This window comes from Canis lupus, chromosome 15 (assembly GCF_003254725.2).
Source record: "Canis lupus dingo isolate Sandy chromosome 15, ASM325472v2, whole genome shotgun sequence".
NCBI classification, from domain to species: domain Eukaryota; kingdom Metazoa; phylum Chordata; class Mammalia; order Carnivora; family Canidae; genus Canis; species Canis lupus.
In genome coordinates, this window is record NC_064257.1 from 16,934,736 (window position 1) to 16,953,502 (window position 18,767).

Consider the following 18,767-nt stretch of genomic DNA (forward strand, 5'->3'; position numbering starts at 1 on the left):
AATTCAGAGGAAATTTAGGATAATTGTAGTAATTAACTCATTTAATATCTCTAATGTCATTCTTTCCTCTTTCCATTTGAATATTTCTAATCTTTCTTTTTGTCTTTATTTTAATCGCACTGGTCCACAATCCCTTATCTTCAATTCTAAAGTGCCAAAAACCCTAAAAATGTGAAGCATTTTAAAATTTATGAAGTTCAGTGTGAATATTCATGTTTCACTACAGAAATACGAATGTGTTTGATTTCGGGGCCCTGCCTCAGACTCCTCTAGGGATGTTATGTAATATGCGGTATATAGTAAGTTCTTTCTAAAACTGGAAAGATTCTGAATTTTAAAGTCAGAGATAACCTCAAGGATTTTGGTCTCACATGCTTGAATGTGGCAAGGGCCTCACAGATCCTTTGGATGGCATGGGGAACAGCATGAAGAGGTTCCCAGAAGGCCATCGGGTAGATGTGGCCTGATACAGGACTCTGGGGAGAGGCAGACTTGGAAGCCAAAGGAAGACTTGTTTGTGGCTCCCATTGGTCCCTTGATCCCAATGCTCATCCCCTTTGGCCACTGGTGACATTACCTGTCTCTGGAACATCTTGTGGTCGGATTTTCTTGGTCAGTTTCAGAGCTGCTTCAAGGTCGTAGACTTGGGAGCGAGTGAACTTCAACTCCCTGCGGAGCTCATTAATCTCCTTGATCAGGGAGACATTTTCCTGTAGAGAAGAAGGAAGAGAGGGTGAGCATGGAGGGGTGAGTGATCAGTGGGCACAGGGCCTGCCCTGGCCTGGGGCTGAGGATGTATGGAACAGACAGGGTTGGGCCTGAACCCAGATTACTCTACCAGAGTATGAGCCCTTATCCTAGCTTGTGGATCAGTCTCTTGAGGTACCAGCTGACTTACCTTCAGGTGGACTCTGGCAATATAAGATACAGACAGTGTGTACCATTCCCAAGCATCTAGAGCCTTTCCAGCATCAACAACAATGCTTTTCTAAGCACTTCATATGAATTGAATGCATTGAAGTATCATAATATACTATGAGGAAATTCTATTATAATTACAATTTTATAGAAGAGGAAACTGAGGCATAGAAAGGTTATATAACTTGCCCAAATTACATAGATAGCAAGTGGCAGAGTCAGGATTCTGACTCTGACAGTCCAGCTCCAGAGCTCTGAGCTCTTAAGTACTGTACTATCCTTTATTCATTTTTCCTATTCATTTGTTGAACCTACATTTATATGGTATCTGTTATGGCCCTGGGATATAGACAGAAATAAGAAATGGTTTTTGCATTCAGCGTACTGTTTAGTGAGGAGCACAGAAAACAAACAAATACTGAACATTTGCTATATCCATTGACAGTTCACTTTTCTTGTGTTTGACAAATATCCATCCATCCATCCATCCATCCATCCATCCATCCATCCATCCATCCAATATTTACTTGAGTACTTACTATGGGCCAGCCACTGTGCTGATCCTAAGGTATAACGAAAGTAAGACCTGGCCTCTGCTCTTGAAGAGTTTAGGATTTAGTGGGGGATCTGGGTGTAATTAAGCATGGCAGCCACCTTGCTGTAATGGAGGAGTGGGGCACAGATGAAAGGCACTTAGCCCTGACTGAATGACCAGGGTGGATTCCTAGGGATTGATCCCTGGCTGAAGTTGCAAGGAGTTACCAAGGAGAGGGTATGGGGATCGCACACAACTGGAACAAGAGAAAGACACAGAAGTAGGACATGGCTAGTGTCAGGGAAGACTTGCTGCAGTTCTGTATCACCAGACACAAAGTGAGAGGCAGGTACAGAGGAATGAGGATGAAGAGTCTGCTGGGGGCCCTATGGTAGGAGCTCTGCACCTGGAACCATGCAGTCGCTTCTCTTTTCCCTTCCCACACCTCAAATCTCTGCCTTCCTTTTCATTGGTAGCAAAGTCCTTGAAGGTCAGAGTACCCAAAAAGGCAAATGCAGGCCAAATCTACATAAAACAGACCTGTGCTAGGGACAACCACCACTTGGGACACTCTCTCCATAGTGGGAAGCATGGAGTCAACCCAGAGAACAGGGTGATCCCAAGCACTATTGTCCACGAGCCACAACAACCACTTCTCTGTTACAAGGACATGCCTATAGGGGCTGGGTGGGAGCAGTGCATGAACTGGAGACACTAACATATTCTTTTCCTCCAGAGCCTCTTTCTCTGAGCAGGTCAGATATACCTTCAGATTTTCAGTACATCACCTAATTTCAGTATTCCTCATTAAAAAAAAAAAAAATTCTCTCCTCTTGGGTGAAATGCCCAATTATTGCTGATCCCTTGTTTTCAGGCTGGGCTTTGTGCCTTTTTTTTTTCTATAAAGTCAGCAGATTTCTCCATGGGATCTTTTACTCTTTTAACCAGCCCAGGCCTTAGTGATGAATCTCCCACGTTTCCTTTCCAAATGCTCTCCAGCAAAACTCACCGCGTCTCCTCCCCCAAAACCTCTCCACACTGACTTTCAATCATGACATGCTCAATTAAATATGTATGCATTTCGTTCTAAGACCTTGGACTCTGCCCTGCATGTAAGAAGCGCTCAATAAATATTTGTGAAATGGATAGCAAATGAATAACTAATGCAGTAGATATCAAGCTGAAAAGGATGAGATTCTTACTAACAAGGAAATTATAAAAAAGGGGGTAAAGGTCGATGGGGGAGATGAGAGCGAAGGGAGACTTGAGAGGGCCGCAGGGAACTTGGGCAAACTGGCTCTGGCTCAGGGGCTCTCTCCACTCCTCCTCTTCACGGGCATCACTTAACTTCCCTTCTCTTGTCTCATTCAATTCAAATAACAATAATCAGAATGAAGATTAGAGACTGAAGGTACCATTGCCCAGTCCTCTCTGGCCATATCATGAGGACCTTCTTGGTCATCTCCATCCATCCTGTCACTAAATCCCATCAGTTTTGGGTCTGAATTTACCTTTCCTGCTGTGATACATCACCAGCGCTCAGCATCTCTCCTCTCTACTGCCCTAATGACCCCAGGTGGAGCCCTTGCCTTGGTGTCTCCCCACGCCTCCACCCTTGACAATCCTGCTACCATGACTGGGACTTCAGGCTTCTGGTACTTTTTAACTCCACCGCCTGCGTTGGTCACTTCCATGATGCCTGCCACCTAAATGGGCCTCCAGGACATGCCATGGTCCCTATTAGAGTGTGATCGAGACCCATGACTTAATGCAGCCCGGTTCCTGGTTCTGTTCATCCATTTGTTCATCCATCCATTCACTCACTCATGCATAAAAATCATCTAAGGACCAGTTCCTAAGAGCCTACTATGCACTGGTCACTGTGTTGGACATGGGAGGTCCAGCTTGGATCCAGTGCTTAGAGGTGCCATGAGAGTCTGAAGAGAGGCCCACACCCAGTGTGAGAAAGGCTTCCTGGGGTAGTGGGGCACAGGGAAGAATGTTTCAGGCCTGGAACCAAGGGGGAACAAACACAATTTGAGGCAGTCAATGCTTGATGATGATGATGACGATGACAAGAGTAATCATAACTTCAAGAATTGATTGGATCCCTGTATCACATCAGATATTTTACATACAATAACTCATTTAATTCCACGACAACCTTATGACAGAAGAAGGCATTATTAGATTCATTTCCACAGGAGAAAACTGAGGCCAAGGCAGTGCGGTGAGGTAGAGCCAGGATTTGAATCTGGTTGTGTCTGCTCCAAGTGCTTGTTCCTCTAGGACTGTTGCCTCCCAGACTCTACGTTCCACCTCTCATTGACGTCACCCCATTCCAACATCTCACATGGTATTTGGATGGCCATGGAAGCCCCCCAGAAGAACAAGTTTGGCTTCCTCAAGTGTGCTTTCGGGAGTGGTCTATGTTCTGAGAAGTCCAGGGGTCACCCTGAGATCAACTCATGTGCTTTGGGAAGCTGTGTAAGCTTAAAATGTGGACGTGACCGTGTGCTGAGTCTTCTGTTCCTGGTCCCTCCTTGGTCAGGACCATCTATAAAAACCCCTCCAATCCTCCAGCCCTCCACCCAGCTCCTCTGCTGTAGGAAAAATGTGACCTGACCTGGGGGCCATCAAGTGCCAGGTCTTGGGGTATGACTGGCTGGAGGGATGCTGAAGTCCACTTCCATAGAAAATCTTCTAAACAAAGGGGCAACACTGAGCTGTCCAGGACTGCCTTTTGAGGAGAGGCTGGAACCAGGTGGAGACAGAGCCTTCTGCCCAGAAGGGAGAAGGAAGAGAATGCCTCTAGCACCCCCTACTGGCCTTCCCTGTGTTGACACCTTCGAGAATATGGCAGAGGCTGGCAGCATGGAAAATGCAGGCAGCCTGTTTACCCCGTGACCTTGAAAGCCCTGCATCAGTGGCCTCTTTCTGGACCCCACAGTTGGTGGGACCGCCACCTGCCTAACTGCACAGATGAGGCATCTCTCTGCTCCTCTTTCAACCTTCCTCTCACGTCCGACTTGACATGTCATCATTTCCCCTCTGAATTGCCTTTGAGGGCACAGCTTAGCCCCTTTCAAGGCCTTAGGCCCATCCAAGGCCTCCTTGTCTCCCCCTAACGGGCAGCCATCTTCCCATGGGGTTTCCCACCACCGGCCTTTCCCCACCAGCCTTTCCGCCCTGCCAACTGAGGTGATCTCAAAACAGAGAACACCCCTACCTGCTTCCACCTTGGGCGGCACCTGCTTGTAAGATAACCCTTATGCTTCTTGGTGTGGCAAGGAAAGCTCCCTCAAGTGACCCTAAATTCCTTACTTACCAGCAGAACTTTTTTTCCTTGCTTCCCTTCTGGAGCTCTGCAATAAAGGAAGGTCTGTGGACCCAGGAGGGTCCCCAGACACCCCAGAAGCCTCACTCTTCCCTCTCTGCCCATTCTCAGGTGGTCTCTCTGCCTGGAAGCTTCTTTCTCCACTTGCTCTCTGATCACCTCTACTTCCACTTCAAGGCCCAACTCAAATGCCTCTTGCCTTCACTGAAGCCCGCCTCTGCAACGTGCCCACAGCGCTGGACAGACTGTACTGAGCCGTGATTGTATCTGGTTGAAGTTTCCTACCGTGAACTGTTGAGGGTAGGCATGCTGTCACATTCATCTCAGAATCTTCCTTGGCTAGCGTGGAGCCTGGCTTCTAAGAAGCCCTCAAAATTGTCTCCTGAATGAATAAAGTGTGTGTCCTGGTTGTTTGTATTCAAAGCAACTCTTACTTTCGTATCTGCAAGCGTGCTGGAGAACGAGTGGGGAGGCCCTGCGCTCCTCTCTGAATAAATAAATGAGACAGTGACCTCATTTTCTGTGTTTCTGCCCTGGCCTTCCTTGGCCTTTTTGGACTGAAGTGCCAGCACCTTGGCACCTGCAGAGGCAGGTTCTTACCGACACAGCAAGGCACCAGGCCCCCAGGCCACCAGCTAGGGAGTCTGGGAGCAGTTGTGCAATTCCTCCCTCCCATGTCCCCAGCCCACGGGCAGCCCTGGTCTTTGCTGGGATGGCCTTCCAGGCTTTCCCACTGACTTCTGCCTTGGTTCTCGAGTAGGTCTTTAGGTGAGAGGACCAGAAGGGAGAGAGCATTTTTCAGAGCACCTGTTCGTAATGACCAGAGACCAGTACCTCATGCTTTACATTAGTCATCTTATTTAATCCCTGGAGTAACTTACTGAGGTTGGTACTTCCTTTCCCATTTTACGGATAGGGAAGGAGGCTCCTGGGGAGGCTGAGGACTTTCCCCAAGGTCTCCCAGTAAGCGGGGCGGGGGCAGGATAAACTGGGTTTAGACAGACAGTGCCCACTCTCGTTTCTCCTGCCTGACACCTTGCCTGGTCCTGGCCTGGGCCCTCTCCTTCAGCTTAAGATCAAAGAAGGAAGCAATTTTTATAATTGAAAACGATGGCTTTGAAAGTTTTTCTTCTTCCCTTTTCTCTTGCTTCCTTTCTTTTCTTTCTCTTTCTCTCCCTCCCTCCCTTCCTTTCTTCTAAACAAAATCTGACACAGAGCCTACTGTAGGCAAGGGGATGGGGACCTAGAATCCTGCCTCCCAGGGCCCCCTCTATGGATCCGCAGACTCCTCCGCAGCACACTGCTTTACAAAGCTGCTGGAGAAAGCAGTCTTGCGGGGACTTCCCCTGGTTTATGGCTCCCTCTGCCAGCCATCAGGGAGTGGCAGGGCTGGGCAAGAGTGCTGCTTCTATCTCTTTGCTCCCTCCACCATCTCACCCTGCCCAGGACAAGGGTGCACATATCCTCTGGGGTCCCAGGGAGCAAAAGAAGACCTGTGCCTGACCTGAGAGGTGTCGTCCTGGGACCTGCACCCTCTGGTAGCCTGTGGTCTTTCCTTTTCTTTCTTCTGCTGGGACTGACATTAGCTTTACCAAATCTGCTTGGCACAGAGAGAGGGACCCCGCCCCTGGAGGGCCCGACAGGCCTGTGCTCTGGTGGCAGGGCACAGACAAAGGCCTAGCAATGTCACCAGCTGTCAGCTGCCTCTGTAGTCACCCTGGTCCCACCGGCCAGTGGGCCGCCTTCCAGAACCCCGGGGGCTCTCCGTGCTGGGGGCCTTGAGACCCTTAGCAGTGGCTCTGTGTATCCGCTGCTGGTGCCAAAAGGGTCCCACCAGCCAGATGTACTGCTCTCTCTGGGCTTCTGAGTGCTTCCCTGGCCCAGGAGGAGGCCGTGGTTTGGCGGCGTGGGCTGCTCTGGGGCAGGGGCTGCTTGCGGGATGGCACAAGGCCCGCGGTGCCTGGGTCTGGGCCTGAATCTCTGCTGCCTGTGGGGGGACTGGGACTGGGACTGGCCCAGCTGGTAACTGGTTTGTTTCAATCCAACTGCAGCCCCTCCCATCCCAGTATTTTAATTATGGCATTAAAGAAATACAAACATAAAAAGGTACGTGCCTTATAAACGTGATTCTGATGATCCCTTTTGATATTAAATCACATTAATTGCCTCAGACGATACTGATACTCAAACAGAAATCTGGCAGAAGGATCCTGACGCGCAGTCCTGATAATGCGCTAAGTGGAGGCGGCAGTAATGGGGTCAGGACTTCCGAACAGCCCCGTGAAGGCTCCTGGGAGGTGGGTGTGGGCAGTTCATCAAACCCGAGTGAGGCCAACACTGTTGTGGGTGTGGTTGGCCCTGGACCCAAGAGATAAGGGAAGGCACCTGAGGCACCAGAAAAGGCAGATGAGGCGGGTGGAGCCAGGTGTGGTTGGAGGGAGCTGGGCCATTGGGGATCGTGTGATTCACAGAGCAGAATAAAAAACAGCAAAACAAAGTAAGGTGAGGGGATCCCTGGGTGGCACAGCAGTTTGGCGCCTGCCTTTGGCCCGGGGTGTGATCCTGGAGACCCTGGATCGAATCCCACATCAGGCTCCCTGCATGGCGCCTGCTTCTCCCTCTGCCTGTGTCTCTGCCTTTCTCTCTCTGTGATGACTATCATAAATAATAATAATAAAAAAAAGTAAGGTGAAATCACAGTTGGAAACCAAGGAAAAAGAGGAGAGCGTGACTCAGGAGAGATAACATCACGTGGATGGAGGGCCAGAGGGGGCAAGGAGATGGGGAGGCCTTGGATAGAGATGGGCGGGGGCAGGGGGAAGAAACGGTGCCTGTGAAGTCGGGGTTCGGGGTGGAAATGAATGGGCATTGGCAGGACAGGGGTGGGGAAGGAAACATCTAGAAAAGCGTGGAAAGGCTCTTGGTCACGGCCCCTGCCAGGTGGAGCTCTGGGAAGCCAGAGGAGGGGAGGCAAAGAGAGGGCTGTAGAGAAAGGCAGCGGTCCCCAGACGAGCGGGACACGCGAGGGGTGCGGGCACCTGCATGATGCGGACGTAATCAGTGCGGTGCAGCTCACTCTCCTTGACCACCTTCTTCTTGAGAGTGGCCAGGTTTCTCTCCAGGTGCTCCCGCTGACGGGCGTACTCCTGCTGCAGGTCGGTGTTCAGCCCTGCGATCTCCACCTGAGGGCGGAGGGCTTCTCAGCGAGGGACTCGGGGGGGGCGGGGGAACCCCCGGGAGAGAAGGTGAGCAAGGGAAGCAGAGCTCACCATGTCTGCCCGCTGCACGTACTTCTCAAACAGAGCTCGGACCTTCTCCTTCAGGAGCCGGGGCTCCTGGATGTACGCCACGCAGTTGTGAAGGTCTGTCTTGAACCGTTTGACCAGCGCCTCCAAGTCCCGCTCCTGCAACCACAGGCATTTGCTCCTGGCACTGCAGGGGCTCTGGGAGGGGTGGAGGGGGTGCAGGCCGAGGCAGATGGCAGCAGTAAGATGAGAGACGCCTCCCCTGGGCCTTGGGGTTGGCTGCCGGGGCCCACAGTGGACACAGAGATCTGGCTGGGCGCATAGCCGAGAGCCAGAGACAGGTACCCAAAACCCTGTGCACCTGCCCGCAGAGCTTCATCTTTAAAAGGCCACACAGAGAATGTGAACTGGTGCAGCCACTCTGGAAAACTGTGTGGAGGTTCCTCAAAGAGTTAAAAATAGACCTGCCCTACGACCCTGCAATTGCACTGTTGGGGATTTACCCCAAAGATTCAGATGCAATGAAACGCCGGGACACCTGCACCCCGATGTTTCTAGCAGCAATATCCACAATAGCCAAACTGTGGAAGGAGCCTCGGTGTCCATCGAAAGATGAATGGATAAAGAAGATGTGGTTTATGTATACAATGGAATATTCCTCAGCCATTAGAAAGGACAAATACCCACCTTTGCTTCAACCTGGATGGACCTGGAGGGTATTATGCTGAGTGAAATAAATCAATCGGAGAAGGACAAACATTATATGGTCTCATTCATTTGGGGGATATAAACGATAGTGAAAGGGAATAGAGGGGAAGGGAGAAGAAATGGGTAGGAAATATCACAGAGGGAGACAGAACATGGAAGACTAACTCTAGGAAACGACCTAGGGGTGGTGGAAGGGGAGGAGGGTGGGGGGTGGGGGTGACTGGGTGACGGGCACTGAGGGGGGTACTTAATGGGATGAGCACTGGGTGTTATTCTGTATGTTGGCAAATTGAACACCAATAAAAATAAATTTATTATTAAAAAAAAAAAAAAAGGCCACACAGAAGTTTCCTTCATCGGTTCTGGATTCTTTTCAAGACCACAGGCCTTGAAAGATGAAAGGAAGCGCGAGTGGTCACCCTATTCCTTTCTGAGCCTAGATGGATAGGATAGCTTCTCTCCTGCAGGCCCCTGGGCCAGTGCTTCCCCGTCCCCCTTCTGAGCTCACCGGGGTTTATCCTTCCTGACCCTCAGGAGGGTCTGCTGTGAGTGGGGAGTGAAAACCTGATCAAATTGGGCTGACTGGTTTCAGTTGTACACCTGGGCCAGAGACTTACTCTTCCATCCTGCTTTCTGATACCCATTCTCCTGTACCCCCGACCTGGAGGGCCCCTCCTTTCTCTTTGCTCCCATAACCCTCTGTTCATATATCATAACCCCTCATCTTGCATTATGATTGGTGTGTCCATACCACAAACCACCTAGCCTGTTGTGGACAGCCACCACTGTTCAGTCTGTGAAGGGCAAGGTCTGTGTCAGTTCACGTGGGTAGCTCTGCAGCTTCCCTAAGACCTAGTACATTGTCGATGCTCGATGTGGGGGATGGAAAAAAATCACTCAACCAACATGGGGGGCCCTGTGCTAGGGGTGGGGGTGCAGCCAGGTGCCGGCCCAGAACCAAAGGACCTAGTTCTCGGTGCTGGCTCTGAGTATACTACGTAGCTATGGGTGCTGGGTGACATTTTTAAGATTTCTAATCTCTCTGGCCTTACTTACCTTATTTATTACCTAAAGAGACTGGAATAAACAATTTCTGAGGCTCTCCTTGTTTCAGCATGTTTTTGTTTTGTTTTGTTTTGTTTTGTTTCTGATAGTCAAAACCTTTTGCCACTGCCTACAAATGGCTTCTCTGAGCATTATCCTTCCCAGGCTCAACAAGCTAATGCTGCAAGCAGCTTTATGGAACTGGCTTCCCATCCCCTTGAGCACTTTACCCAAAGTCCTAATAGTCTCAGATGGATGCAGTCGTGTACATTTGCATGGGCACGAAACCAGGCAGGGCTGTGAGCAAGTGGAGAGTGAGTTAAAATGGGAATGTATCTTAGCAATGGGCTGGCGCCTTCTCTTGGAAGCCAGCTGCCCGCTGCAGACAGGTGCCAGATCCTAAATCCAAGATCTACCAGACTCTGAAATCCTCGCACCTTCTGTCTCTCTCTGTGCATCTCCTGATCGGTGGCTCTTAGTTTCTGCCACAATTCCGTGATGTTCAGCTCCAGCTGTGTGTTCTGCTTATGGAAATGTTCCAGTTCTGCTTCCATCTACAGAGATCAAGGGGGGAAAAGTCAAGAATAAGAAAGTAAGGGAATGCAAATTATATTTGAGAATGAAGCCTTTCAGTGGGAAGTTTTCGCTGGCTACCAAGGCTTTTCTTTTCTAGCTCCTACCTATGTCCTCTGCAATGAAACCTTTCTTCTTTCTCCTTTTTGAAAGAGAGAGAGAGAGAGCCAGTGCACACACAGGAGAGTGGGCAGGGGAGGGGCAGAGGGAGAGGAAGAGAATCTCAAGCAGGCTCCACACTGTGGATTCTGATGTGGGGCTTGATCTCACGACCCTATCATGACTGGAGCTGAAATCAAGAGTCAGACACCCAGCCGACTGAGCCACTCAGGCACCCCTGAAACCTTTCTTCTTAACTCCTTGCTATTCCCAAAGCCTCTACCCTTTGGTAGATATATTAAGCCAGACCATGTATTTCTATAAGCAGGCTCTGAATTTTTCCCTTAGTTTCCCTGTTCCTTCAGCCACGCTAATTACCTTCTTTTCTTGAATCTTTATTACTTGGTTACTCTCAAGTACTGGAACCTGCAGCCTGTAGCCTGAGGCAGGGTTCTACAGAGAAGCACCTTCCTTGCCTACTTTGTGAAATCATGTGAGTGGATCATGACCCTTTGGGGCCACAGGCCATCAGAGTCGATCCCAAAGCAAAAAGTTGTAAGGGACCAGCAGGTAGGTGTTCCCAGTCTAAGGAAACTCCACCTCAATCATTCTGTGGAAAAGGTCTTCAAAAGTACAACTGAGGAGAATGTCTCATCCTCAAAGAAAAGGAAAAGATCACCAATGAGCTTCGGAAAGATTTGTTATTTGTATTAACCAGAGACACTGTGAATGACAATGGGAGCTTCTGATTAGGAAGAGACCAGACGTATGTGAGCTCTCAGTTGATCTGATTTCTATCAAAAGCAAAGGGATGATGTTTGGTTGATGCACCAAATCTGGTGGACACTAGTATTCCTGTTGATAGAGAGATTTGCTACTTTTTTTGGGGGGGGAATGAGACAGTTCACTAGGTTTTTTTCATGGTTGGATGGAGTAGCTCCTCTAGTCTATCCCAGGCCCTTTGGTCAGATTTCAAAGCTCCTGACCATCTTCTGGGATACCAGGACCCCTAGTGAGCCACACCCATGTTCTGGACATGAAGGGGCAGCTTGTAGAATGTTATAATCATTGGAAGCATTCTGTAGAGATGGAATAGCCCTTCGACCCAATGTCTGACAGGAAGGCAGCACTCAGTAGATATTCGTCTGAATAGAGGAGCACACGGCAAATGTTTAAGGCAAAGGGGAGCCACAAGGAGGAAGGAGAGGAGTGCTTGAAGCAACCTGCCTTCTGGAAGAGGAGTGAAAAGATAAATACGCAATGCTGGTGGAGCTATGTTGATCCACCTCGTGGAGGCTACCTTGTGGGGGGATGTGCACAGCTAAAGAAAGATTGTGTCCCCTGCAGAGTGCGGGCCAGCCATCATAGGCACGGGGATACAGAACTGATGAACAGGTGGTTTCTGTCTTCAGGAGGCCGCAAGTCTAGAGGAATAAGAGGGCAGGTCCAGGTAGAAAGGGCCTCCTGCATGCATGGAGGATCCAGAAGTGAGATCCAGAAAAGGGATGCTCAGTCAGGTTTTGCCAGACCAATAGGCATTGGAGGACAAAGTCAAGAAGGAGAACCCCAGGCAGAGAGAACAGGCCATGCACAGAGACGACCAGAGGCGTGGGCTGCCCAGTGCATCTCCGTGGGCTACAGGTGGTCCGGGGGCTGCAGGACGGGTGCATGTGAGGGAGGGGGACTGGGGCCGGAGAGGCTGGCTGAGCTGGGTCAGCAGGACCCAGGGGCAGAGGCTCGAACGGGGAGAAGTTTGGCCTCCATCCTGGCCTGACGTTTACATGGATCAGAGGGTTGGCCTTTATCCTGAAAGCTCAGGGAGTCCCTAGCAGGTGCTACCTAAGGCCTGGTGTAGAGGTCCTACCAGAGAGAGCAACACTGGAGGCAGGAGGTGGCACGAGGGTGCCCAGACCAAGGGAACAGTGGCTGGAAGAGAGAAAGGCGCTCCTCCAAGATCATGTCTGAGTGCCTACAGCTGCCTGTACCTCTTTCCCTGCAGTCTTGAAGCCAGAAATGGCAGATAAGGTTAGAAAGGCGTACAGGCAAAGTGTCAAAATATGCTAACAAAAATAACCTATTTCAGAGAAAAATTGTGAAATATGCTGAATTTGAATAGCCGGCTGGACAGCTAGGATACTAGCCAGCATGCAAGAATAAGCATCCTCTTCCTGGTGAGGAAATCCCATCTACTCTTCCATGTGTTACTCCTTACACTCAGTGACTCTCAATGGGGGGGCTAGGGGGGAAGGGATGGGACAGGAAAGAGGCATTTTACCCCTTAGGGGACATTTGGCAACAAGTGGAGACATTTTTGGTTGTCACATCTGGGGGAAGGGGAGGATTGCCACCGGCATCTAATGGGTGAGAGACCAGGGATGTTGCTCAATATCCTACAGTGCATGGGGCAGCTCCCCATAACACAGAATTACCCACCCTAAAATGTTATAATGCTGAGGTTTAGAAACCTCGCACTAGAGGAGTAAAGTGTGAAGAAAAATGACAAGGTTCCGGACACTGTCTCCCTGGGGAGGAGTCCTGTCTCCTCAAGGAGCAGCTGGAGAAGTAAACATGCAGGGAGGCACCTGGTTCCAGGGAGTACGAGACTGTCCTTCATGGAGGTCTCAGCTCCACGGACAAGCCCGCGGGCTTGCAGTTCCCTTCTTGGAGGAAAAGGAACTTCACAGGAGATTGGCGGTGGGTGGGGGAAATGGGCCTCTGACCCCCAGAGGCACCTGGGAAGGAATCTGGCCCAGATATCAGCCCTGGCAGCACCGGGCATCAGGGGGTCGGGGTAGGAGGAGCCCTGTTTGAATCACTGTTGGGGTGCAGGCCTATCCCCGCTGAGGAGCAGTGCCATGGCTGGTCCAGTTACTGATGGGAGAAGGGAGCAATCCTTCAGGTGTGTTGGGGTGGAAAGTAAGTGACCTGCATGTAAATCTCCCTGACAGACAAGGAGGGGAAATGGGACAGTGATCTCAGGGTCCTGCAGCACACTGACTTCCCAACGAGTGGGGCTCCTTTTTGGACAGCCACATCTGGTCACTGAAGTCACTCACGAATGGCAGGGAGCCCAGAGGAGGCAGCTCTGTGGTCAGCTGGGGACACCCTACCTTTTCCCAGAGGCCAGGGAGAAAGTCACACTCCCTCTGGACGCGCTCTAGCCCTGGACTGATCCTGCCACCCGACTTCCTCCCTGGGTCCCCTAGAGAGGAAAGGCTAGGCTTTTCTCCACCATAGCTCCTGGGTATCCCATTCTACGGAGGCCGTGGATGCTCGGACACACGTTACTTGTGTCCTTGCTCAGCACGATCAGCGAACACGGACACGGGTGGGGAGCCTAACTGTGGGAAGGCCTTTGGGCTGGCGCCGGGGAGGGGGCCTGCAGACCAGGCTGCTAAGGGGTAGCACCGGGATCACGCAGGGCCCCAGTAGGGACTGTGGATTTTATTCCAGGCAGGACGGGACTCCAGTAGGGGTTTGCTGCGGCCTGTATGTGGAGACCAGGCTGGAAGGTGGAGTCAAGTCCAGACGGCAGATGACAGAGGCAGTGGAGAGGACGGAGGGCTGGATTTGAGATGTCTCTGGGATGTCCATCAGATGGGATAGGGCAGTCAGGGGAAGAGAGTCCAGAAGGCTCTACACTTACACCTTAAGTGCCTGGGTTGTGAACCGTTTACTGAGAAACAGGAAGCGGGAGGAAGGGGGAGTCAGGAATTCAGGTGTTTTAAAAAGATTTATTTATTTATATTCCCCAAATGAATGAGAACATACAATGTTTGTCCTTCTCTGATTGACTTACTTCACTCAGCATAATACCCTCCAGTTCCATCCACGTTGAGGCAAATGGTGGGTATTTGTCATTTCTAATAGTGAAAGGGAATATAAGGGAAGGGAGAAGAAATGTGTGGGAAATATCAGAAAGGGAGACAGAACATAAAGACTCCTAACTCTGGGAAACGAACTAGGGATGGTGGAAGGGAGGAGGGCGGGGGGTGGGGATGACTGAGTGACAGGCACTGAGGGGGGCACTTGACGGGATGAGCTCTGGGTGTTATTCTGTATGTTGGCAAATTGAACACCAATAAAAAATAAATTTATTATAAAAAATAAAAAAAATAAAAATAAAAAATAAAAAAGATTTATTTATTTGAGAGAGTGGGGGGCACACAAGTGGGGAGTGGGAGACGGACAAAGAATGGGGGGAAGGGAGAGAAGGAGAGAATCCTTGAGCAGACTTCTGGCTGAGCACAGAGCCCAACCCTGAGATCCTGACCTGAGCCAAAATGAAGAGCCAGGGGCTTAACCGACTGAGCCACGCAGGTGCCCCAGGAATTCGGTTTTCCATCCACCGTGGAGCCCATGGTCAGCTGCCATGTGCTTAAGGAGATGCACTGTACCTGGGCCAGAGGGGCCGGAAGGGGACCCTTGTATCCCTCGGGACTCTCAGGAGCCCTCGTCCTGTTGATCTTGCTTTTAATCTCTCCTCTCTCTCTCCAGCCTGTCTGCTTCCCAGAACACACACTTAACGCTGTCGCTCTCCTGCTCAAGAGCCTTCACGACTTCCCATTCCTCCTCAAATCAGGTCCAAGCACGGCAGCTCCGCATCCGCCCCCACCAACATTCCCAGACAGAAAAAAAGGTGCAACGGGAGGGGTGGCGCTCCCCGGCGCACAGATCTGGTGGCCGAGGACACGCTGCCCCCTGCTGGCTTCCCGCGGAGAACCCAGGGCGCCGGCCCTAAGCTGCGGGCAGGGTCCAGGCCCACCCAAGCCAAATCTTAAAGCATTGCGCTCCTGCTGGGCCTCTGCTGTGGCTTCCTCCGCAGAGTGGAGGCCCACACACCTTGGGAGCAGGCGGGCCTGGGAGGAGAGCCTTCTCTCCTTGCTTTCAGGCCAGTCAGGAATAGTGGGGAGGAGACCTGGGTCCAAGAGGCCAGAGCGTTGTCGCAGATGGCTCTCACCTCCTGAATCTGCTCCTTCATCACCTTGATCTCATTCTCCCGCGGTTCTATTTGCTTCTTTAGCTCCTTTATTTTGTAGTCAAGCACAAACTTGAATTTCTCTAGTTCTTGGTTTTTCTTTTTCAGATCATAGATGCGCTTCTCCTGTGGGCGAGATGAGAGAGAAGTGAGAGCTAGCAGGAGGCCATGGTCTATGGAATCCCCTGCAGGCAAAGGACATAAATCCTGAGAGCTGGCTGAGCTGCCACAGCCGGCTGTCCGGCCGGTGGGGTTACAGAGGCCGGCTCCCGCACTGGGCTGCGGCGTGGACTCCTTGGCTTCTGTGCCAGGACCTTGTTCATCCACTCACTCACTCAAATACAGGTTGTCAATGCCTGTTTTTTCCAAAGCTGGCCTCGACAGCATCTCTCATCCCAGACACTCTTCTACAATGTGACTGTAGGCTTCTCCACCAGGAGCTAAGATCTAATTAACCTTCTCTTGCATCCGGCTGGACTTATGGTTGGCTTGTAACCCAAAGAATGCAGCTTGAGTGATGCTGGGGGGCTTCCCAGGCTAGCTCAGAAGAGGCCAAGCAGCTTCCACCTGGTTCTCTTGGGACTTGTGCTCTGAGGGAGGCCATCTGCTCGGCAAGAAGCCCTCTCTGGTGAGACCTTCAGGCTAAGGAGCACGCTGGTCTCTGGTGGACAGTCTCAGTTGAGCCCAGCCTCCCAACCCCTGCCCCCGGCCAAGGGACTGGACATGAGCATGATGAAGCCACCTTGGATACTATCTTCTAGCCCCCCTCCCCCACTATTTCAGTCACCCCTGCTCGAGGCCCAGCAAGGTCCCTGCCATGGGGACGAATACGTGCCATCTTGTCCTGGTCCAAATGCCAGACCCACGGAATCTGAGAGCATAATAAAACAATTACTGTTCTGCACCACTACATTTTGGGAGAATTTGTTACAAATCGATTGTAACTGGGATGTAGATCTATCTGTCCATCAAACATTTCTTGAAGGAAGACTTTTCGCTAAGGTCTGAGATTCCAGATAGAAGTAGGACACAGTCCCTGCCCTAATGGAGAAAGTTCTAGCTGGGAAAGCACATGTGTCAACGAGTGTAGCCCTACCCTGCTACAGGTGTTGTAAAGGAGGACAGCCCGGGAGGCACAGCATATACCGTGGGTGCCAAGAACAACTAGTGGGTGTGTAAAGCGGTGGTTCACGGGGAAGTGAGAAATCGGGCTGAAGAATAGGAGGGGGAGGAGGCCAGGGGTCTGCGTGCTGGGGTTAAAGGAGGTTAGAGTTGGCCAACTCTGGCCCTTGGGTCAAATCTGACCTGTTTCCAATAAAGTCTTGTTGGAACATGGCCAAGCCCCCTCATTCGTGTATGGTCTACGGCTGGTTTTACAACATAGGGGCAGAGCTCAGTAGTGTGACAGACAAAATATTTACTATTAGCCCTTTACGGAAAAAACTTTGTTGCCTTGCCACAGGCAACGGAGAGCTACGGGAGAATTTTAAGTGGAAGGATGACACGATTACAGAGCCCGGTGGCGGGGAGCCAGTGCAGGAAGTGGGAAGGAAGGCCGTTGGGCTGAGACTGTTGCAATTTTAGATCAGGACGACTTACCCTCTTTCTTGTCAACCGCCCTTAGAGAATCTGAAGAGAGCTTTGGACCCTCCCTACACCAATGGCCAGACACAAGCACGAACACGCACATACAGAAGTTTCACGCAGGCACCATCACGTGTCCCTTTAGCAGATCCCACCTCACAGGCGAGAAAATGAGACTTAGAGAAGTTACGCAAGGTCCTGCGGTCAGTAAATGGCAAAGCCTGTGCTGGAACCCAATTAACCGGTGCTGAAGGCCACGATCTCAGGAGAACACTGCCTGCCTGACCCAGGAATGGTGAGGGGATGGGCCAAAGGGCACACGGCCTGGATATGCTTGGAAGGAGGATACAAAATTTTGATAGGCCACACAAAATGTGATGTTGGTCTTCTAAGTATTTTGTAAGAAAGGCATCCTGAAAAGGGACACCAGCTTCCTGTGGCTGGCCTAGTAGTTGTAGGCCAACCACAAGGAGTGTGCAATGGGGCAGGTGAGCTGTCCCCGGCCCATGGGCATGGTCTCCCGAGGATGCTTGGAGCACCGAAGAGCAGGGGCCCTGTAGTCAGATGACTCATGCTCTTGCCCCAAGTCTGTCACCCCTTGACGACATGACCTTGGGCAAGATCCCAAACTGCCTGGAATGCCATCTCCTGAGCTCCACAGCTGGGTCCCCTTGTGGCTGCTGGGGTGGCTGAGAGAACTGAGTGTGGTGTGTTTACCGCTAGCGGCCCAGTGCCAAGCGCACAGCAGGTACTTCACAGACCACTCAGCCCCCATCAGGTTCAATGAATGTGTTCCAAGCATCCGGGGACCCTCTCCTGAACTTTGTCCTCCTCCCCTGGGTCCGCCTAGGAGTGGCTGAGGGAGATGAGCCTTCACCTTATCTTGAATGGTCTCGTCTCTTTCCTGGATTTCCCGCTTGAGGCCCAGGATGTCCTTCTCCAGGGACTTAATGACCCCTTGCAGCTTCACCTGCTCCCCCTTCAGGCTCTCGATGTCATTGGTTCGCTCTTCGATCTCCTTCTGCAGGCTGCTGAACTGTGGATACAAGATTACAGAGACCACCAGAGTCTCCGCCTCCCCGTCACCAACCTGTGACCCCGACTCCCCACCCTCATGAGCTGCAAACACATCCAGCACTCAATATTTCTGGGCTTCTAGGAGTGACTTTTTGGAGATTTGGGACAGGTCAGGCATTTCCCAGGCCACGTGAGTAACGTAGCATTCTATCTGGTAAGATCCAACCCATGTCCCCTCTGCAAGGATGGACTGTCCGGGTCAAGAAGCTCTGGAGACCAGTGCCCCAGGTGGACCCAGACTTTTCCATGACTCCACCGACCTTGAAAGGTGGGGATCTGTGCCCTACCAAGGTCACCGATACTGTAATGGATGAGCCACCTTGCCCAAGTCTGAGAAGGGAAGATGACACTGTTCCCTGGATTGACAGGTGGTGGGACTTCTAGCGGGAAGGCACGTGACTTTGCCTTGAAGTTGGCTTCTCTGAGGCTAAACATGTTGGGGAAACCCAATTCTGCAAGGATCTGTGACCTGAATCTCTGTTCACCCCACCGCCAGTGACTACAAATATGTATCCGCCTCATAAACCAAGCTTCCTACACCGCCAGGCCTCCCACCCACTCGAGAGCCTCATCTCCATCTCTACCAGAGGTTGAACTCTGAAAACCGACTAAATCCTACTTGCCCAGCCATGAGAGCCGGGGGTGTCCACCAGTGTCCTGGCAAACATC

General features: G+C 51.2%; 1 protein-coding gene across 3 annotated transcripts in view; it reads right to left on the reverse strand.

Moving 5' to 3' along the window:
- Positions 1-18,767, reverse strand: part of CFAP57 (cilia and flagella associated protein 57) — a 73,651-nt gene that overhangs the window by 9,591 nt on the left and 45,293 nt on the right. For all 3 annotated transcript variants that reach the window (XM_025420462.3, XM_025420460.3, XM_025420463.3), the window contains 6 exons: positions 17,899-18,057; positions 15,420-15,563; positions 10,225-10,341; positions 8,060-8,194; positions 7,829-7,972; positions 578-710 (listed from right to left, as the gene is read on the reverse strand). In XM_025420462.3, the coding sequence (XP_025276247.3) occupies positions 578-710; positions 7,829-7,972; positions 8,060-8,194; positions 10,225-10,341; positions 15,420-15,563; positions 17,899-18,057 (832 nt within the window). The remainder of the gene's footprint in view (positions 1-577; positions 711-7,828; positions 7,973-8,059; positions 8,195-10,224; positions 10,342-15,419; positions 15,564-17,898; positions 18,058-18,767) is intronic.